General features: G+C 44.6%; 1 protein-coding gene across 1 annotated transcript; it reads left to right on the plus strand.

Moving 5' to 3' along the window:
• The first annotated feature begins 21,260 nt into the window (after window positions 1-21,260).
• On the plus strand, window positions 21,261-22,325 carry LOC109750441 (abscisic acid receptor PYL9). The gene has a single exon (XM_020309402.4). It carries the CDS (start codon window positions 21,509-21,511, stop codon window positions 22,100-22,102), a length of 594 nt encoding a protein of 197 aa, XP_020164991.1. The 5' UTR covers window positions 21,261-21,508; the 3' UTR covers window positions 22,103-22,325.
• The last annotated feature ends 636 nt before the right edge of the window (window positions 22,326-22,961 follow it).

The raw sequence follows: 22,961 nt of genomic DNA on the forward strand, positions 1-22,961 counted from the left end.
ATGCATCATTTGTGACAGCTGAGTAATGGTTTGGACCGAAGAGATCCATGTGAAGCAATTCGAATGGTCGAGTAGTGGTCATGATAGTCTTCGCTGGATGCTTAACCTTGGTCATCTTTCCAGCTTCACAAGCTCCACAGAGGTGATCCTTGAGGAATTTGACATTCTCAATGCCAATGACATGCTTCTTCTTCGCAAGCATGTGCAAATTCCTCATGCCTGCATGACCAAGTTGTCGATGCCATAGCCATCCTTCTGAAGCTTTTACAAGTAGGCACACGGCTGGTTGCGGTCCTGTAGAGAAATCAACAATATACAAGTCTCCTCTCCTAAAGCCTTCGAAGACTTTGGAATTGTCAGCTTCCATAACCACAACACAACGATACTTGCCAAAGACAACTACCATATCAAGATCACAAAGCATTGACACAGACATGAGGTTGTATCCTAAGGACTCGACAAGCATGACTTTGTACATGTGTCGATCCTTTGTGATAGCAACCTTACCTAGACCCAATACCTGACTTTTGCCTTTGTCAGCGAAGATGATATGCTTCAGATGCGATGGTGATAAGGGAGCATCAATCAATAGATTCTTGTCACCAGTCATGTGATTTGCACATCCACTATCGAGGATCCACTCAGTGGCTTTGGGTTGATCATCCTGCAGATAAATTAGTGCAGCTTACGAACTTCATATACTTCGTCAGTGAAGAATATGACATCAATTCATCAGATCAATTTCATCAAGCAATAGAGCAGATAAAGCAGTATGAGGACGTGAGAAATGAGAGTTCATTTCTTCATGATTAGCCTGCGTCCTTTCAGGCAATTTGTCAGGTCCCCAGCAAATTCTTCAGACGTTAAAGTACGTCTGGAGACCTGACCCTGCATAAGAGATTAGTTCTTTTTTCTTCACCACCCACATCTGAAGGGGTGGCAAAGACTTCATCACTCTGCGAGCTCCATATGAGAAAGGTGGCATAGAAGCCAATCCATTTCGTTTCACATAAGAGGAGTTAGGGTAAGCATATGAATAAGCAGAGAAATCCTTTGAGGACTTATGAACATAATGATTAGAAGAATAATGCTCATACTCATAGCCCTTGGCTCGTCCCTGCGAAATAGAGTTGTTAGCACAATGATGTTCATATGAGGACTTTGATCCTTTTGAGGAATTTCATCCATGTGAGGAATTTGGTCCGTATGAGGACTTGGATCCATATGAAGAATTTGATATGGGGTTCCTATTCCTCACAGGTGGTGTCATGAGGACATTCACCTGAAGACTTTCAAGGCATCTTTTGAGAACCCAGATTTTCTTCATAGGGGAACCGTTCCTATAGTTAGTGCCAACATATCTAGCAAATACTACACCATTCTGATTTTTGAACAGTTTATAGTTGGAGTCAAATGACTCATCAGAATAATGAGAAGATTCACATGTAAAGCCAGATAAATTAGATGGATCAACTGGAGGTCCCTTGGCAGCAACCCATGAGGTTTTGGGGTACTGCTCAGGCTTCCAATATGTACCATCAGCATTGAGTTTCCTCTTAAAGGCAATACCCTCTTTCCTAGGGTTCCTGTTGAGGATCTGCTTTTTAAGCACATCACAGAGTCCGATGCCCTTTGAGACTTTTGTACATGCCTATCATGTACAATTCCTTCAGCCCTGCATCGTCAGAGATAATAGCAATGTCCTCAGATGAGGAATTAGTGATAGCAGAGACAGTTGAAGAATTTGTAGCATTAGAAGCATTTGAACATTCAGGTGAAGAATTAGCAGATTCACGTTCAATGCATTTCAAACATGGAGGAACAAATTATTCCTGAGCAGCGCTGATTTGTTGAGCAAGTAATGAATCGCGCTCCTTCTGAAGATCTTCATAACTCACTCTTAGCTTCTCAAGATCTTGCTTTCTTTGAAGAAATTCATATGAAAGCTTCTCATGATCAGATAAGAGAGTGTTATGATGACCTTGAAGGTTGTCATACCTAGGCTGAAGTCTCTGAAGATTTTCAGTCAAGGTTTTCGTGCGATCCATTTCTTCACCCAACATATCATCACTCTTGTCTAGCATGTTTTGAACCTTTTCAAGAGCCCTTTGTTGTTTCACAGCAATCTTAGCAAGTTTAGAATAGCTAGGCTTAAGGTTTTCATCAGATTCATTTTCACTTGATTCAGATGAGGCATATTTGAGTACCTTGGCACCCTTTGCCATGAAGCAATAGGTGGGAGCGTAGTCATCATTGCCTTCATCAGACTTTTTGGTGAGATCATTTTCTTCAGAGTTGAAGATAGACTTGCTGACGAATGCAGTAGCGAGGGCTAGGCTCGCCACACCGGATTCGGAATCCTTAGATGCCTCATCTTCCTCATTTTCTTCAGATTCAGCCTCAGAGTCCATTTCCTTGCCAATGAATGCCCGAGCCTTCTTGGAGCTACTCTTCTTGTGAGCTGAAGACTTTGAGGATTTTGATGATGAATATTTTGAGAATTTCTTCTTTTTCTTCGTATCATCAGAACTGTAATCCTTGTATTTCTTCTTCTTTGATTCCTTTTCCCACTGAAGACAGTCTTGAATGTAGTGTCCTGGTTTCTTGCATTTGTGACAAAGCCTCTTCTTGTAGTCACTGGATGCGGAATCATTGCTCCTTGAGGGTCTTCCAAAGCGACCACGTCTTGAGAGTTTCTGGAATTTATTCACAAGCAGTGCTAGATCATGGTTCAGTTCTTCAGGATCACCAAGACTGCTTTCAGAGTCTTCATCTTCAGATTCAGAAACTGCCTTGGCCTTCAGTGCACGTGATCTACCATAGCTCATACCATAGAGATCTCTCTTTTCAGCAAGCTAAAACTCATGAGTGTTTAGCCTTTCGAGGATATCGGCGGGATCAAGTGACTTGTAATCAGCACGCTCTTGTATCATCAAGGCCAGAGTATGAAATGAGGAATCAAGCGATCTCAGCAGTTTCTTCACCACCTCGTGGTCGGTGATGTCAGTGGCACCAAGTGCTTGAAGCTCATTTGAGATGCCAGTGAGGCGATTGAAGGTTTGTTGAACATTCTCATTGTCGAGTCTTTTGAAGCGGTTGAAGAGATTGCGAAGAACATCAACTCGAGAGTCACGCTGTGTTGAGACTCCTTCATTTACTTTGGACAGCCTATCCCAGATAAGCTTAGCAGTTTCCAAAGCACTCACTCTTCCTTACTGTCCTTTGCTCAGATGGCCACATATAATTTTCTTCGCCTGAGAATCGACTTGCTTGAATCTCTTCACATCGGCAGCGTTCAGTCATGGTGAGACAGAGGGAACACCTTTTTCCACAACATACAAGAGATCGTTATCAATTGCCTCAACATGCATTCGCATCTTATTATTCCAGTAGGGGTAGTCCGTCCCATCGAAGGTATGACACCCAGCGGAGACCTTGCTCATACCTGCGGTCGACATAACTAAAACTCCAGGTAGTTAAACCAAAATCACACAGAACAAGGGAGTACCTTGCTCTGATACCAATTGAAAGTGCGTTATATCGACTAGAGGGGGGGTGAATAGGCGATTTTTATAAATTCTTCACTAAGGAATTTGTGGGTGAGGAAATTCATTAGCGAAGAACTACTTGCAGCGGAATAAGTACTCAAAAGTATGCATAGCAGAACACAAGCATAGTCATCATGATGAAATGAAAACAAGCACAGAGTACAGAAAGCGTAAACACAGGATAACACAGGATGAAGACAAACAGACTGAAGAAATTGAACTGAGGAAATTGAGAAAGTCTTCAGTCAAAGTCTTCAAACACAGATATGAACAATTTCACAACACAGGAATGAGGAAATGAAAGAGTTGAGGAAATAGAACTAGTTGGCTTGGTGAAGAAAGTGATTTGGTAGACCAGTTCCAACTGCTGTCTCAGTTGTACATCTGGTTGGAGCGGCTAGGTATTTAAACCTGAGGACACCCAGTCCCGGACACATAGTCCTCACCGTATTCTCCTTGAACTAAGGTCACACAGACTTCGTCCAATCACTCATGGTAAGTCTTCAGGTGACTTCCGAACCTTCACAAACTCGGTCACTCGGTGATCCACAATTTCCTCTTGGATGCTCTAGACCATGACGCCTAACCGTCTAGAAGAAGCACAGTCTTCAAAGGTAACAAGTGTCAGATCCACGCAGGATCAATCTCTTCAGTGATGCTCAATCACTTTGGGTTTGTAGCTGTTTGGGTTTGGGGTTTTTCCTCACTTGATGATTTTCGCTCAAAGTCCTCGGAGGATGGGACACTCTCAAATGACAAGTGTCAGTTTCTCTCGGAGCAGCCCACCAGCAAGTGGTTGCAAGGGGCGTCTATTTATATCCTAGGGAGCAACCCGCATGATAAGACATAAATGCCCTTCAATGATATGACCGTTAGGTGGGTAGATATTTTGGGACAGCTGGCGCATAGCACATCAATGGTCGGAAATTTGAGTATCAAATTCCTTAGGGCTATCATGTTCCTCACTGTGTAGGCAATCCGCACTGGCGAACTCCTAACTCCTCAGTCAGAAAAAATTCCTCAGAGATGAGAAGAACTTTGTCTCTGTCACTGAAGAATATGACTGAACTGTATGAGATTTCCAATGGCTTCACTCGAAGGGATTGGTAGGTGTAGGATTTTGAGTTGAGCATCACATGGAAATTTTTCCTTAGTATTTCCTCGACCCCCTTTAACAGTACGGTGTTTCCTATGACTCAAGAAAGAGAAAATGAAACTACGAAAACAAAAGTCTTCACGCTTCATATTCCTCAAATGAATACCAAGTCTTCAAGGTCACACCAATTTCTTCACTTTCAAAGTCTTCAGAAAGTCTTCAGAAATCCAAAGTCTTCAGTCGAAGAACTTCATTTTTAGGGGTCGATTTTCTCTGTAATTATCAAACTCCTCATAGACTTATAGATTTGTGTACACTCACAAACGCATTAGTCCCTTAACCTATAAGTCTTCAATACACCAAAATCACTAAGGGGCACTAGATGCACTTACACATAGACACTCAACGTAGTTGTGTTGATGATGAGCACGTCTCGCCTAGTGCACCATCATAGGTGATCCCTCTAACTTGGCACTGTTATATGTGGTTGCATGTTATGTATGATGTCTAGCTTGTATTGCTTGTAATTTTGTTGAATTCCATCTACTTACTTTACACATTATACTGGTGAATAAGACACGTGTTCCTGTTTCTAGAACATACAATATATGTCTATCACACCATGTTCTTACATCAAAGTACTACTGTTGTGTAACCTGCAACAATCACTTATCATAAGACACATTTGACTTGGGAGTGTGATATAGGTTACATCTCGCATTCTTTTCTAGCTTGTACTACTTCTAATTTGTTGAAATGGAACTTATGACGAGACAGTTTTAACTTGGTAGAGTGATATTCGTTGCATCTTTCATATGGTGTCTAGCTTTCATTGTTTCTAATTTGTTGAAATGCCTTCTCCTTAGTTTACACATCATAAGCTGTGAATATGCAATGCTGTGAATATGCAATGGCACTAATGATGAGAGACCTTTAACTTGGTAGTGTGATGTTGTTTGCATCTTGCATATGATTTATTTCTTGTACTGCTTCACATTTGTTTAAACGTCATTTATGACGAGACACTGTTAACTTCGTAGAGCGATATTTGTAGTATCTTTCATATGGTGTCTACCTTCCATTGCATTGCTTCTAATTTAGTGAAATGTCTTCTGCTTAGTTTACACATCATAGTTCTGGTTATCTCATGACGTCCTATTTTTCGTACATATTACATCCTCCTATCATGTGGTTGTCTAACATCAAAGTTCAGTTTGTCTGTATCACGCATCAATTTGTTCTGAAGAACTAAATTGTTATTCCTTTTTCTTGTCGGCTTGACTTAACATGGCACAGAGAGAGAGGAAGGAACATAGAATGACAGGGGGTGGTGTTAGTACTAAGGACACACGGAAAAGGAAGCGGAAGAATCCTGCAGATTCTGCTGGTGCTGATGGTGCAATAGAAGGTCAAAGTCCAGCGGAAAATTGTACAAACGGGGTATCCCGTGCTACACGAGCTACAAAACAAGCCAAACATAAACCAATAGCTGCCACCAAACAAGCAGAGATAGCCCTAGTTGTTGCAACACCTTCCACAGTACCACCAGCTGCACGAGTTACTCATTTGTCAACTCACATAGCAGCACGTTCCCAAGCTCCCTTGCCACCTGAGACTACTTCCAAAGCACTCTTGACACAAGACGAGTTGGCAAGATCAGATGAACTTTGTGAGCTTCAACAGCAAGAAGGTAGTTGATGGAGTCAACTTACAGTTGCATGCTTCTTTATATGTAGTCTCACAGTTTGATGTACACTAACACTTCCTATGTTCGTTGTTGGACTAGCACCTAGGCGCAAGAGGAAACAAACATCATGGATAATGCTCGATAGGTTAACTAAATCTAGAGGAGGAAGAATGGAGATCCGTTTTGAGGCAGGTTTAAAAAGGTCGCGTGATGCTACAGAGTCGGCCAAGTTAGTATCAGAGGTAGCGGTTGCCGTTTCAACATGGATTCAGTACAAGAATGACAAAGACGAAAACCAGTTCAACACCTTCCTCGACCATTTATCTGTAAGTATGGTTATGTATGGAAACTAGTAATATCGTCTTGCTTTGTCACATACTTTCTAGGTTGCTGATAATGAGACTCCCATAATTTTCAACAGATGAGGTTCAAGTTGGATAGCCAAGATGATGCAACCAGACAAGCTTGCACCCATGTTTTCAAGTCTGCTCTGCGACAATATCGGTATAACTTGAGGAAAACTCACTTTTAAGGAAAGGCTAACAGTGAACTTGCCCAAACATATCCAGTGGAAAATATATCGGATGAAGACTGGAGAGGCCTCGTTAAACATTAGTCTGATCCAAAGTATCAGGTACATTACATATATATGTGTGTGTGTGTGTGTGTGTGTGTGTGTGTGTGTGTGTGATCAGATCACATGTTGAAGTCCTATTTATGCATGAGCCTCACAAATCTATCTTCTTGTAGGTGAACTGTTCAAAGAACAAGGCCAACCGTACGAAAGTGAAATTCCAACAGACGACAGGATCTCATAGCTATATTGCACACTGTGATGCTCTTGTAATTAGCTGCTGTTTCACTCTTTTCGCTGTACCATATTATCAGATCTATATTGACTTGTTCCAAATGCAGAGGAAAGCCCGCAAGGACCAAAAAGTACCTGAACCAAATGTTGTGGAAATCTTCAAGGACTATCACACCAGCAAGATGAAGGGCACGACTACATCAGTCAAAGCTGCTGTTGTAAGTCCTTAATCCTCATGCCTTTTAACTACTACTTACTCGGACTTGTGCATTGAACTACATGCTTTGCAGCTGATGTCTATTACTCTTTTCAATTTCATACACAATTGTCTTAGCGTATCATTGCACCTTACAAGGTTTAAAAGAGAGGAGTGATGTTCCTTTGATCTTGATCTGTAATCTAGTTTCGTGCTCGACTTGCCCACACAATGTTACAATTGCCTGTTTGTCTATTCTCAGTTGTTTTGTGATATGAATGATATCATACTATGCTTGCCGTATTATAAACTTTGTCTCTTTATCCTTAGCTGTTAATACAATGTGAAGAAATAGACAATACATTAGCCATGGTACATGGTCATATGTTTGGAACCTGGTTTTATTATGTACTTTGCAGTAAAATACAACTAATATTTTACATGGGTTCACCAGAATAAGTTCTTTATATAGACCAAAGCTATTTTGTTTGGTTTTGCTGCCAACTTACTATCTTCTGTTCTGGTACTACTAATGTAAAAACTCAACTTTTCAGCAAGCTATGGAAAAAATGGTGGAACCGCCACCTTCTGAAGGTGACGAGGCAACTATAACCGCAATGTCACCTCTTGCTGCAGTGGGTCAGTACCTATCCACTAACAGTGCCGAAAGCACATTCCTGCGTAATACTGGGTTGGTTATTAAGGCAATCTTGTCCAAACTGCCTCATGATCAAGATATGCAAGCTCAAAACAATGCTATATCTACGCTCCAGACACAAGTCCATTCCCTAATAGAGACCCTTTGTGAACCAAGGACAGACATTGTTTGATGCCATCAAGATATGCATGGTTTTGAAACCAGACTATCAGACATTTGCTATGTTGTTCAGGAGCCTAGGAGAAATGAAGGCAAAGGTTATGGTGCTCCATCGGACAATACAGCATGAAGATGTAACGGTCAGGTCAAATGAACTGAGCTTCTGAACGTCTGGTGGTGCATTTATCTACCAGACTGTTAACTTTTATGCCAACCTTCCTTTTGTTTTATGGTTGTATTTTGTTTTGTTGCGATAAAAAATTTGTTCTTAACGTGCAGCCACCGGCTGAAGAAAACAGCAAAACATTTTTGTATAGTGTAGGGTGTTCCCTATATTTGCACTGGTGGCGATCTTTGATGCCCAGTGGATGTAATCTGTGCAATCGCCTTAATAGCCTCGCGTTAGTTTCAGGCTTACTTATTTCCTAGTCTTCTCTTTCCCTTGTTTGCTAGTGGTCGCAACAACCATGGGCCATATACGGACTGTGGTAACCTTGACCCTACTACATGCCGTAGGATCCATGGGCCTCCTACGGGCTGTAGAATCGGTGGGCCTCGGGCCGTCAGATAAATGGGTCTACATGGGTCGTAAATGGGCGTAATTGGTATCGGCCGAGCACCGTAACGGGCCGTTAACAGGACTGAGGACAGCAAAGGCTTAATTCTGTCACAGACATAACAGGTCGTTAATGGGCCAGAATATAGGACGTGCTGGAAACGGCGCAACAGGTTAACAGGCCACAAACGGGCCGATTCTTGCCACGGGCCGAATTTGGCCCATTGGGGGAACAGGCTAGTAATGGGCCGGAAGTAATCGAGGGCCGGAAAGGAGCCCAAGAACGTATGGGCCGTCAGTAGGCCGAAAGCTAACACGGGCTGGAAACGGCCCATGTGAATCATGGGTCGTTAATGGGTACAAAGAAATTTACTATTCATTATGGGCTAGAGTCACCGTGGGCCACTAAAGGGCCTAAAGATACAATAGGCCTCATATGGGCCGAAAGACGTCGTGGGCCATACATGGGCCGAAAGTGAAACGGGCTGGTGTTATATTCGACGGCCCACATGACGTTGTTGGGCCGATTTCGGGTAGGCCCTAACGGGCCGTGAGTTACCGGGCCGTAAAATGGCCTATTTGCAAAGAGACCGTTAACAGACTTTTCATGGGCCAACCCGCTAACTTTTGACCAAGTCAAATGGGCTGGCCTTTCTAAGCTAAATGGGCCAGTGGTGAGCCGTTGCACGTGTCGACATATCATAGGCGCCTATCTGACCCACTGATGAGCTGACACGTGTTTCCTCCGGGCAATGAGAATTTTACACGTTGAAAATCCCCATTGATCCGGGCTGTTAACGGCTTATCGGATCCAAAACTGGACCCAAGAGCTTAATGGCGAACCGTTACGGTGGATGCCACGTGTCGGTTACCCTTGACGAAATCATTTCCATGACGCGTCATTTATCGTCATGGAAGTGAACACTTCCGTGATAATAATTTTGGTATTGTCATGGAACACTTCTACGACAGCACATGTATGACTATCTTGATTATGTCATAAAATCTTCATGGATGTACATACATGACAGAAAAGGTGACCTGCTGTGACAAACATGTATCATCACGGAAGTGTATTTTTTGTAGTGGGATAAGCACAACCGACCAGGGCGCCCCCCCTCCAGGCGCGCCCAAGTGGGTTGTGCCCACCTGGTGGCCCCGCTGACCCTATCTCCGATGCTATAAAATCCTATTTTTGGAGATAAAATCGAGGAGAAAGAATTATCGTGTTTCACAAGACGGAGCCACCGCCACCTCCCGTTCTTCATCGGGAGGCCAGATCTAGAGTCTGTTCAGGGCTCTAAAGAGGGGAATGTTCGATCTTCGTCATCATCAACCCTTCTCCATCGCCAATTCCATGATGCTCCCCATCGGGAGTGAGTAATTCCTTCATAGGCTTGCTGGTCGGTGAGGAGTTGGATGAGATTCATCATGTAATCGAGTTAGTTTTGTTAGGGCTTGATCCCTGGTATCCATTATGTTTTGAGATTGATGTTGTTATGACTCTGCCATGTTAATGCTTGTCACTTTGGGCCCGGGTGGCATGATTTCAGATCTGAATTGTTTATGTTATCACCATTATATCTATGTTCTAGATCCGATCTTGCAATTCATATTCACCTATTACGTGTTATGCTCCGTAAACCCCGGTGTGACAGTAATCGGGATACTTCCCGGTGATGACTGTAGTTTGAGGAGTTCATGTATTCACTATGTGTTAATGCTTTGTTCCGGTTCTCAATTAAAAGGAGGCCTTAATATCCCTAAGTTTCCTTATGGACCCCGCTGCCACGGGAGGGTAGGACAAAAGATGTCATGCAAGTTCTTTCCATAAGCATGTATGACTATTTACGGAATACATGCCTACATTATATTTATGAACTAGAGCTAGTGCCGTATTGCCCTAGGTTATTACTGTTATATGATGAATATCATCCAACGAATTCACCGATCCAATGCCTACGAATTTCCTACATATTGCTTTTGCTAAGTTACTACTGCTATTGTTACTGTTACACTTGCTACAAAATCATTGCTATCACTGTTACCATTGCTATTACTGTTACCACTATTACCAAAACTAGCATACTACTTTGCTACTTATCACTTTGCTACAGATAATTAATCTCCAAGTGTGGTTGAATTGACAACTCAGCTGCTAATACTTGCAAATATTCTTTGGCTCCCCTTGTGTCGAATCTATAAATTTGGCTTGAATACTCTAACCTCGAAAACTGTTGCAATCCCATATACTTGTGGGTTATCTATGAGCTAACAGAAAGGTACCATTTTCGCATCCAGATGCTCACTTAGAATCACAATTTCTTTTGAAGAAGACCCAGCGAGCCAATGCATCAAAACGCAAGACCTGAAGCAGCTCTGGGGAGTTGTCTCCCATCTTTATCTCATGAGTCAGTCGCTCGAAGACCACGAACCGAGGTGTCTCATAGTCCAACTCCATCTCGCCCATGATCCAGTCTTATTAGACAACCACTTAATCCTTCTGATTTGAATTATCAGTAAATGTCGCCCTATTCTGGAGAGTCGAGCGTGTCCCAGCTTCCAGCTCTCACAATTAAGCACGGGTAAGTATTTCTGGGACATACTTTACTTTGTCATCACAGTTGTTTCTTTAAACTGATGTTACTCTTATGACTTTAGAGCCAAAGCTTTTACGAAGAAGAAAGCTGGCGAGTCTTCTTCTGCCGCAGCGGGCTCTGATACTCAAGATCTGCCAGTGGTCAATCCAAAGACCCAAACCGAGCCTGATGGCAAAGATAACCCGGACGATGGGGCTAAACCAATTCATGAGCCGGTGAATGTTGACAAGCCTCCAATGGTGGAAGAGCCAATCAATGTGGTTGAGCAGGTCTATATGAATGACCTGGCTCATAATGTCATTCCGGCAAGTCCTGCTCGTGCCTTTAGTCCCATGCAGGAGGTAGAAAATACCATTCCTTCATCTAGGATGGATGATTCGGAGGTAATTATTACTAAAGAAAGGCATAGAGCTCCGAAAACTTCAAATGTCTTAGACAAATTTGTGGCCAAGGAAAAGGAAAAGGGAAGCTAGAGCTCCCTAATTTTCAAGATCTTAACGTGGATGAACTTCATCAGGGATATTTGACCTGGCTGTTTGAGAGCCGAGATGCTGAAGTGAGCATGATCAACATGCTTAAGCGAAAATATGAGGTATGAAATAATATTATTTTTCCATTGTTGTATATACCTATGTAGCCCCCAAGTCTTAGGCGTAAGAAGATATGAATATGCTTAAGACTTCCTTGTGAAATTGCGAGCAAACTGTAGCCCCCAAGAGTCGGCTCAGCAAACAATACTGGGCCGAGACTTATAAACTGGCAGATAAATTGATAGCAGACCATAGCGCCCAAGGACCGGGTCTTTATGAAAATGACAAGCCGGTTCTTCAAGATACCCTTGAGTCCAAACTTGGATAAAAGCGACCTCTAGCCCCCAAGGGCTGGCTCATCTCCTCGAGATAACCGAGTCTTCGCATAATTTATTGATTTGAAAAAGTGACTTCTTAGCCCCCAAGTGTCATGGGCACTGCTTGCAGCTTCATGAGACTTTGTCATGAGAATATTTGAAAAAGATCTGAGCAGTAGCCCCCAAGTGCCGGGTCGTGTAATCTCGCCGGCTCGGGACTTTAGAAAATTTTAACCAGGATTGGATCTATTTTGATAGGATATGCTAAATTCCGTCGAGTCAAAAGATGAGAGCTTACATAAGCAGTTGAAAGTGGAGCAGAAACTTCGGCAGAAAATAGAATCGTCCTCCTCATATTTACAGAAATCTGTTCTTCTTGCTAAAGATAATGTGCAAAATATGAAAGCCGCATTTGAAGAAGAGAAGGCAGTGCTTCTGAAGCGTGCAGATGAGGCTGAAAGCAAACTTGAGCCAGTTACTCAACAGTTGAGTACTTTAAAGCGCCATATAACCAACATGACCGTGGCCATGTTTGGTAAGTGGTAATATTACCATCGTCAAAATCCGTGTTGAGTATCAGTCGGCTTGTTGATATTCTTCCTCTTTGTGTAGGTAGAAGGAATGACAATGTTGTCCAACTGCCATTGGTGAAATTGAAGGAAGTGTATACATATTTAGAGCAATTATTTACAGGAGGTGCTTGTGCAATAATGGCAGTGAAAATGCCACAAAACCCCCTCCATGGATCAAATATATTCTCAATGATTTGTCAATAGTCCCTCAACGGATCCAGGAGTTGAAAAAATCGGTGGCTCATGCCGGGGCCGGCTTAGCACTTGCTCGAGCGAAGGGTTTTCTGCCTGAGATGGAGCCGGCTGAGATGGCGGGTGGGTTTCCGGAGTTTAACTCTTGTCGTGTGAAAGAAATCCAAGTGATGGCGACTCAACTTTCGGAAGAGCTTGATTTATCAAAGTTCCAAGCTGGCTATACGGAAGAGAACAAGCGCGCCAACCCGCCTGAATTCAAGCCATTTGTGTTGTTTCCTCCATGCCATAAGCAAACCTTCGCCCCTGACATCGACCCGTCTGTTATCATCCGTGAGGACTCAACTTTCCAAGCTTTGTCAACTATCCAGTGGACGCTAAAGGACCTCCATAGCGAGCAGGACGAGCCGACATAGGTTGACCCGAAAACATCTGGCGCAGAAGGCCAGTAGAAGGACACCAACCCGGAGAGCTCGGGGGCCGCCTTGCAGGAATAGACCTCTTCAAAAAATATGCTTATCTGTGGCCCAAGTGAGGCTTGTAATAGGAGTAGTGAAAACACTTGCTTATTTGCGGTGCCATCGTGCACTTGATACTTTTAGAATATCGTCTTTTGAAGGAAATGAGTTGGCACTTAATTTGCCAACCTGTTTCTCATAAATATACTTGTAGCATACGTCATCCTTCAGAAATGAGCCTGCGTTATAATATAACCCTTTTTTGTTGAAACTAATCTGCATATAAGCCAGCACAATGTGTCCTGAAAGTTTGATCAGAAATATTCTGAAGTAATTGTAAATTTACCAAATTCAACATAATGTGTAACCGGACACGGTGTGATCCAGCATGTCACCATGTTTATAACTTGGCATAGAAATAATAACCCAGATTTCTTCGTTGATCTGGTAATTGATTAGGATAAATCAGTTCCTGTAAAATAGAATATAACACAAGGACATAAAAAATATAATTGTAACAAGGAAATAAATAATATTAAGGCATTTTTCGAGGCTCGACATAAGACCGGCTTTTGAGGAACAAGTCTTGCTTCAATGAAGCTAGCATGATAGCCCATGGCTTATCCTCACTTTCTGTATTTTCATGTGACTTAAGCCTGTGTTTTAACCTTGACAAGTTCAGGGTCATTATTGGTTGACTTATCAAGAGGACACCGGGTCACCTTTGCGAACTAGCATCGAGCAGACAGGCAGGTTTAACCAAGATTCATAATGGCATATGTCGGGTCAAGAGGGATTTTAATAGCTAAAATTGATGAGTTGGAAGCCCCCAAGTGACCTATGATCAAAGAATAAAGACCCATGAACAATACATGAGACGAAATGATAGAGGCCCTGAGTTTCGGGGATGCCGGGTTTATTATATTGATCATAAAAATATATACACAGAGGTATGTACAATAAGCTGGAGCCAGTGGTTCTAAGTATACTAAGGCTGAAGATGAGCAATATTTCAAGGCATGTTGGTCTCCTCCTCAGAGATGCGTGACTTATTGTGCTCACGTATGTAGCTAAGATAGTATGACCCATTTTTGAGATTCTTGCTAATGACAAAAGGTCCTTCCCATGGAGGTGAAAGCTTATGCATACCTGTCTGTTCTTGTATGAGACAGAGCACTAAGTCACCCTCCTGGAAAGTATGACTGCGAACTCTACGACTACGGTAGCGACGTATGTTTTGCTGATACATCGCAGATCGTGCTGCAGCAAAGTCGCCTTCCTCTTCTAGGGCATCCGAAGAGTCCCGAAGAGCTTGTTCATTATCTGCTTTGACATAGGCAGCAACTCTGGGTGAGTCATGATGGATATCGCTGGGCAATACGGCTTCTACACTGTAGACCATGAAGAACGGCCTATAGCCTGTTGATTTATTGGGGGTAGTCTGTATGCTCCAAAGGACCAAGGGGAGTTCCTCGGCCCAACATCCCGGAGTGCGCTCAAGAGGAACCATAAGTCTTGGTTTTATCCCTCGCAATATTTCCTGATTGGCATGCTCTACCTGACCATCGGACTGAGGGTGTGCCACGGAGGCCACGTCAAGCCAGATGTGTTACCTTTGGTAGAACTGTTCCATAGCTCCCTTGGACAAGTTAGTTCCATTATCTGTGATGATGTTGTGCGGGTAACCGAAACAAAAAAATTCAGAAATTTGACCACCGTCGTCGCATCACAATTGATGATTGGTTCTGCTTCATCCCACTTGGTGAATTTATAAACAAATGACGAACAAGTGGGTCTTCTTGTCCTTGGATGGTTTGAACGGACCAAGCATATCAAGCCCCCAAACTGCAAAAGGCCAAGTGATTGGAATCATCCAAAGTTCTTGAGCTGGCACATGAGCCTGACGTGCAAACTTCTGGCAACCATCACACTTGCGCACGATTTCCTCAGAATCTGACTCATTCAATGACATTTATTGCCTCGGCGGCGTGGGAGACATGGGGCTGCAGTGCACTCTATATAAGCCACAACCCACTCCATATCTAGGCAGCGAGTAATCTCTGTAACCATATCCATTAAATCAAAGCAAGCCTCAGGGCACGAGACGTAGGGCTTTTACCTCCACCTAGAGGGGCCTGAACTCGTTAAACACTGAGTGTTACACCTGCGCCATATCTAGTCTCTGCCCCTTATTCATACCCCTAGTACTCATTGTCAGGATCATAACCCCGACACTCGCCGCCCAGGTTCCACTTTGAGACATTTTGGTTGCACGGGGGGCTTTGTTGAGGCGGTCAAGGACAAGTGGTTTGAGGCCTCTATTCGCCTCATCGGCTGAAGTTGATGCTAGATACTTGGCACCACTATACCAAGCTAGACAGAGAATTTATGAGGGGTTGAGGTAGAGCTTTTGGTGGCCATCCAGACTATCGACGATAGGTCGGACAATGGTGGCCTCAATCCGGAGGAATGGATGGAGCGATATGCTCTAAAAGACAACCACATGTCATTGTTTCGAAACAAGGAAAATTATTGGCGCCTTCGGGGCCGCCTAACTTAGACACTTAGAGGTGATTCTAACACGACATATTTTGAGGCAAATACTAATGGATGTTGTCGATGGGCCTTAATTGCAGTAGTTTGGGATGACCCTAGGTTGATTGAAGATAAGGATGAGATCCACGCGCACTTTTATGGATTTTTTTACAGTCATCTCTTGAACGACCAGTTGCGTTGTAGGGTCAGTCTCCATGAGAATATCTGGACAACTAAAACACTTCTCTCTCATGTGGAAAATAATTGCCTTCTAGCACCCTTGTCCAAGTTCGATGTTGAAGTGGTGATCAGCTCGATGAAGCCTGACTTAGCCCCAGGGCTAGATGGGCTTACAGTCCATTTCTTTATGAAATTCTGGAAAGTCATCGAAGGGGTGGTGATGGCTATATTCCGGGATTTCTTTTTGGGGGTGCTCGACGCATCCTGGCTTAACTATGGTTTCATTACGTTGATCCTCAAAGTAGTTGTGGAAACCGACATCCGATAGTTCTGGTTGGTCACATTCATTATCGTGATCTTTTGTATCCTAGCCAAAGCACACGCCATTAGGGCGACACCAGTAGTGGCTAGGATTAGTCATCTAAATCAATCGACCTTCATTAGAGGTCGTCTAATCCATAATGGGTTCTAGTGATTCACGAGATTATTCACGAAGTTAAGATTAAGCATCAAAAGGTAGTCTTCTTCAAGATTGATTTCCATAAAGCCTATGATTCACTAAGCTAGGACTTCCTCAGAGAGACCCTTTAGTGCAAAGGGTTCGATGCTAGATGGATCACTAGGATTACATAGTAAGTAATGGACACACAACCATCAATATCAATGGGGATACAGGGCCCTTTTCAAGCCCTCAAAGGGGGTGAGGCAGGGCGATGCGCTATCCCCATTCTTGTTTAAAATCACAGTGGATGTCCTTGCAACCATTATGGAGGCGACATGGTGTGTTGGCCATCTATGATGGTTGGTGGCCCACTTAATTGCCAGAGGTGGAGTTTCGCACTTGTAGTATGCGGACGATACCATCCTTGTGGTTGAAGGAACTTCACTAGATATAATAAAATAAAGTTTCTCCTTCTCTATTTCTAGAAGATGTCAGGGTTGATGATTAATTTTGCCAAGAGTGAGGTTTTGGTAATGGGTTATTCAAATGAGGAGAGATCGACCATTGCTAACCTTCTTAACAGCCGCTTAGGGTCGTTCCCTATTTCTTACCTAGGCCTTCCGATTAGTGATTCGATGGTCCACATGAAGGATCTTAGATGGGTTGTGGAAAGGGTGCAACATCGGGTCGACCCAAGGCAGGGAAGATTGGTTCCAAGGTCGGGAAATTTGTGCCCATTATTTCTTTCTTGGCTAGCCTCCTAACGTCCGATATTGGTTTATACCTTTTCCTTGGCGGTGCTCATGCAGACATAGAGAAGTTCCAATCAAGATTTTTTTAGGCAAGGGGAAGTGGATAAGCAGAAGTGTCATATGCTCTAATAGCAGGACATTCTTATGCCGAAGGACCATGGGGCCTTGGAATCACTTCTAATCGTCACGATGAAGAAGTAGATTTGACGGATTGTTCGGGGTGAAGGTGGTCTTTGGCAAGATCTGATAAAGGCGAAGTATCTTTAGGGTCAGTTGTTTGTTGTTTGTCCTAGAACCAAAAGCTCTCAATTCTAGCAAGCCATTCAATCTCTCAAACCTTGTTTCCATCCTGGGGTGTGTACAAGTGTGGAGAGGCACAAACACCTTGTTCTGGCTTGACCGATGGCTAGATGATCAACCACTTCATGATCAGCTCCATCGCTATTCACAATGTCGGATCAGCCGACTATCTCACTGGCCTTGTCGGTGATTGATGCGGAGAGGAACCACTCGTTCTGCCACATGTTTTCCCCCCTCGGGACCACGGAGTGACTTGCGCTTTCTTCCGCCTTAGCGAGCATCATGCTCTCTGGGACCCCATATGTTACTTCTTGGAGGTTAGAGCCCTCAGGCAGATTTTCCACAAAGTCCTTATAATCGTCTTGCGGCGGGATAGGGACCAACAAGTTAACAAAGCTTTGGAAGGTGCAGCTCCCACTTCGGATTAAAATCTTCATGTAGCAACTTATTAGGGGTAGACTACCATCTCGTGATCAAGTGCTCAAACACAATGGCCCTGGAGAAGGACAATGTCCTTTGTGTGGGGCGAAGGAGGAGTTGAACCACATATTCGTGTGTTGTGTCTCGGCCCAATTTTTGTGGAGTTATTTCAGAGATGTTTGGGCCAATGGATAGTGCCCAACCAATTTCCCTGAGTTGCATCAACTGATGTCAGCTTGCTCAGGCCATGTTCGCATAATGTTGTGGGTTAATTTTAGGACCTTGGCATGGATCATGTGGTGCACTAGAAATAAACTCATTGTATAATATATATATTTATCCATCCAAGGCCACCACTGCGATTTACAAACATTGCAGATTTTTGAAGCTCTGGAAACCCCTTAGCAAGCGGCTAGAGGGCGGCCGTCGACAAATTGAGAAGAAAGTACAAGAAATTGGTTCCCTGACTGATTATGATCAATTATCCTCCTTGGGACCTGTCTTTTTTTTAACCAGCCTAATACCCTTTCCATTATAGAGATAACGGAAGTACAACCGATCTGAGGCTAATCCGGACTAATCCCCTTGAGACCTTATGTTATTTTGCGGGCTTGTTGAGTCGTTGCCCCCAACATGCACCTTGTCTTTTATTTTTCGTTCCAAACCTTAATGTATTGTATGAACCGATGTGGTTGTACCGTGTTTATGGCTTTATTTATAAAGCAAGCCATGAAGCCTTTTTCAACATTGCTTGCTAAGAAAAAAAAGCTAGGACTACCGCGTCGGTCCCTTGTAAGTAAACTTTAGATTATATGGCCAAAAGCTACCCTGTCAATTTTTTTTCGAAAAGGGGATCTCCCCGGCCTCTGCATCAGAATGATGCATACGGCCATCTTATTAACGAAATAAAAGGTTCCAACAAGGTTCCAAAGTCTCCTACTGAAAATAAATAAAAAGACAGCTCACACGGAGCTAAAGAGGCTGGGCACATAGACTAGCCAAGATAAGACGCCACAACCGGCTGGCTAAAGATAGATAGGTAAACTAATTGCCTATCCTATTAGATGACCGCCATCCAAACCGGTTGAAGATATCCCGAGCTACCATCTCCCAGCGGATAGATCCAGTAACCAAATGCTCCCTGGCCTCCATCGGAGTGAGTAGCGACCATGAACGGATCACGGCCGTGGCTCGGAAAATAACCTGCAAAAAGTGAATACGTGATATTCTGTTAAAGACCAAATCATTTCTGCAAGTCCAGATAGTCCACAACAAAGCGCAAACTCCAACACGAATATGTCTCCCTAATTCAGGCTCAATCCCAGTGAGCCATGTCCCAAATAACGTAGTGACAGAATTCGGTGGAGTAATATTAAAAGCAATGTGGACCGTCCGCCAAAGTACTCTGACAAACGGGCAATCAAAAAAGAGATGTTTGATCGTCTCGTCCCGATCACAGAAGCTACACCTCGTAGGTCCTGTCCAATTACGCTTAATCAAGTTATCCTTGGTTAAAATAACCTGTTTATGGACAAACCACATAAACACTTTTATTTTCAAAGGAATTTTGACAGCCCAAACATGCTTGGAGGTAGGAATGGAGCTCGAATTAATTACATCAATATACATTGATTTCACCGTGAATACTCCAGACCTAGTCAGTTTCCAGCGTAATTCATCGGGTTGTTGAGAAAGATGGACATCCATTAGTCTCCGAACTAGACGGAGCCAATCTTCCCAACGATTGCCCACTAACGACCGTCTGAATTGAATATTAAGGGGGGTGGATTGAAACACCGTAGCAACGAATACCTCACGTCGTTGAACAATGCGATATAAAGACGGATATTGAATGGCCAAGGGTGTCTCGCCAAGCCAAGTATCCTCCCAGAATCGTGTACTTGCGCCGTTGCCAATAACAACCTTTGTCCTATTAAACATAGATTGTTTGACTTTCATCAGGCCTCTCCAGAAAAGCGAGTCAGTTGGCCTTACTGTGACCTGGGACAAGGATTTTGTCTGTAGGTACTTGCTGCGAAGGATTTGGGCCCACATAGCATCAGTCTCAAAAGAAAGCTTCCACAGCCACTTGCTAAGAAGGCATCTGTTCTTAACTTCAAGATTCTCAATACCAAGACCCCCTTGATCTTTCGGTCTACAGATGATATCCCATTTTGCAAGTCTGTACTTTCTTTTTAGCTCATCACCCTGCCAAAAGAAACGCGATCGATAAAAGTCCAGTCTTTTCCTAACACCAACTGGGACTTGAAAGAACGATAAGAGAAACATAGGCATACTCGTGAGCACCGAATTAATCAGAATTAAGCGGCCTCCATATGACATGAGCTTGCCCTTCCAGCAACTCAGTTTCTTCTCAAACCGGTCTTCGATGCACTTCCATTCTCTATTGGTCAGCTTTCGATGGTGGATTGGAATACCTAGGTAAGAGAAAGGTAAATCCCCCAAGTCGCACCCAAACAATTGCCTATAAGCCTCCTGTTCGTCTTTGGCTCTACCAAAGCAGAACAGCTCGCTCTTATGAAAGTTAATCTTTAACCCGGTCAATTGTTCGAAAAGGCATAACACCAGCTTCATATTTCTCGCCTTGGCCAGGTCATGCTCCATAAAGATGATTGTATCATCAGCGTACTGAAGGATGGATACACCTCCATCAACCAGATGAGGTACCAAGCCACCCACTTGACCATTCTCCTTAGCCCTTCCTATCAAGATGGCTAACATATCAACCACAAAGTTAAACAAGATAGGGGACATCGGATCTCCTTGTCTTAGGCCTTTATGTGTCTGGAAGTAATGACCAATATCATCATTCACTTTAATTCCCACACTCCCTTTTTGCGTAAATGATTCGACCTGGCGTCGCCAGGCTTCATCAAAACCTTTCATACGCAATGCCTGTTGGAGAAATGGCCATGACTAGAAACTTATCTTTGTTTGGATCATGGCCCATTCTTTTTGGCAGGTCAATGCTCCCTTGCTCACTCTAGTTCAATTTTCTTTGCTAATGTTAGCAAATCATGGGCCAGTAAAACCTCAAACAAAATTTCAGTTAATCAAATACTTAGCGAGATAAGCCTATGCTAAAACCAAACGCACCTTACAACCTGCTCGCCCACTGACACAAGCCAACGAGAAGAGAAACCATGAGTGTGTGGACGCTGTTTCCCAAACGCAAACCCACGCACGCACGCTGGCACCAATTCATCATCTGTACCACAACAATCGTCGAGTGAAAAAGTTGCTGCTTGTCGGCTTCCTCGTAACCCGCGCCTTGCTAGCTAGCTCTCCTGCCCTCACCCCGTGCATGGATGTCGATCGGTCGCTGCCCTCACCCTCGCCCTCCCCCCGCGCCAGTATATAACCATCCCAGCCATCCACCATCCCAACCCCAACCCCATCAAGGAGCACACAGACACAGGGAGAGATACCACTGTGCTAGCTAGCTGGATTTTGGGAGACAGTGCGTTTGTGTGTGCGTGCGATGATGGAGGCGCACATGGAGCAGGCGCTGCGGGAGGGGGTGACGGAGGCGGAGCGGGCGGCGCTGGAGGGGACGGTGCGGGCGCACCACACCTTCCCGGGGCGGGCGCCGGGGGCCACCTGCACGTCGCTGGTGGCGCAGCGCGTGGCGGCGCCGGTGCGCGCGGTGTGGCCCATCGTGCGCAGCTTCGGCAACCCGCAGCGGTACAAGCACTTCGTGCGCACCTGCGCGCTCGCGGCGGGCGACGGGGCCAGCGTCGGCAGCGTCCGCGAGGTCACCGTCGTGTCCGGCCTCCCGGCCTCCACCAGCACCGAGCGCCTCGAGATCCTGGACGACGACCGCCACATCCTCAGCTTCAGCGTCGTCGGCGGGGAGCACCGCCTCCGCAACTACCGCTCCGTCACCTCCGTCACCGAGTTCCAGCCGGGCCCCTACTGCGTCGTCGTCGAGTCCTACGTCGTCGACGTGCCCGAGGGCAACACCGAGGAGGACACCAGGATGTTCACCGACACCGTCGTCAAGCTCAACCTCCAGAAGCTCGCCTCCGTCGCCGAGGAGTCCGCCGCGGCGCCTGGCTCCCGGCGGCGGGACTAGAAGAGACGAGGAGATAGCTCCCGGCGGTTCGTGGTGGGACCGCGTGACCTGGCGTAGCGGTGGCGGCGGCCGGACGGCGCCGCGCGCGGTTGTTAGTTGGAGTAGTACTCTGCTATTTCGCCCCCCTTTCCCTTTTCCTTTTCTGTTTGTTTTCTTCGCCCCTTTTTCCGTTGGTGTCGAAAAGAGCCTTCGGCGTGAGCAAGCAGCCTCCTTTTCTTGTGTATTATCATCATCTTTGTTCTTTTCTGTGGCTGCCGTTTGTGCAATTTCTGAGTTCCTGATGGCTGGCGACAGCGATGCTTAGCAAGGGGGGAAACTCAGGTACCTGCCGCCGGTTGCTCTCAACAAGATGGCCCTGCGATCATATTTTTACATTTTATCTTTGTACCGTACCGCGAATACAATAATGTTCTCACTCCAATCAATGTGCAAACCTATTGAACGGCTGGGAACTTCCTCAGTAGTAATTCCCTCCAAAACAGAGAGATTCCTCTGTTTTTTGGCATCCTAGATTGCTAGTACTATCCCCGTTTTAGAAAATTAGGCGATTCCAAATAATCCCTAGCACTAGCAGGATCAACGCTAATTAACTCGTACTACTGCTACTGCTATTGGTTGAGCGAATTTGACCAGATTCATGGAACCAATCAGAAGAGTGGTTGCAAAAGCAGTGGCCACCGTCTCTTGCTGGCCAAAGCGCGGCGCCACTTAGTATAAAAAGAGCAAGCGGCATGGATTAGGATTAGGACAAGTCGGTCCTTAAAGCAAAGCTTCTCCAGGAGAGGAGTGTGCATAATACGCCCGGGCGGTGGTGGCCAAGGGAATAGCTGGGTAGCTGACTAACAGCTAATTGGGTGGC

Source organism: Aegilops tauschii, chromosome 7 (genome assembly GCF_002575655.3).
Source record: "Aegilops tauschii subsp. strangulata cultivar AL8/78 chromosome 7, Aet v6.0, whole genome shotgun sequence".
Lineage (NCBI taxonomy): Eukaryota > Viridiplantae > Streptophyta > Magnoliopsida > Poales > Poaceae > Aegilops > Aegilops tauschii.

What these genes read in the sequence shown, in the direction of transcription:
- LOC109750441 (XM_020309402.4), top strand. Translation starts at nt 21,509, where the DNA reads ATGATGGAGGCGCACATGGAGCAGGCGCTGCGGGAGGGGGTGACGGAG.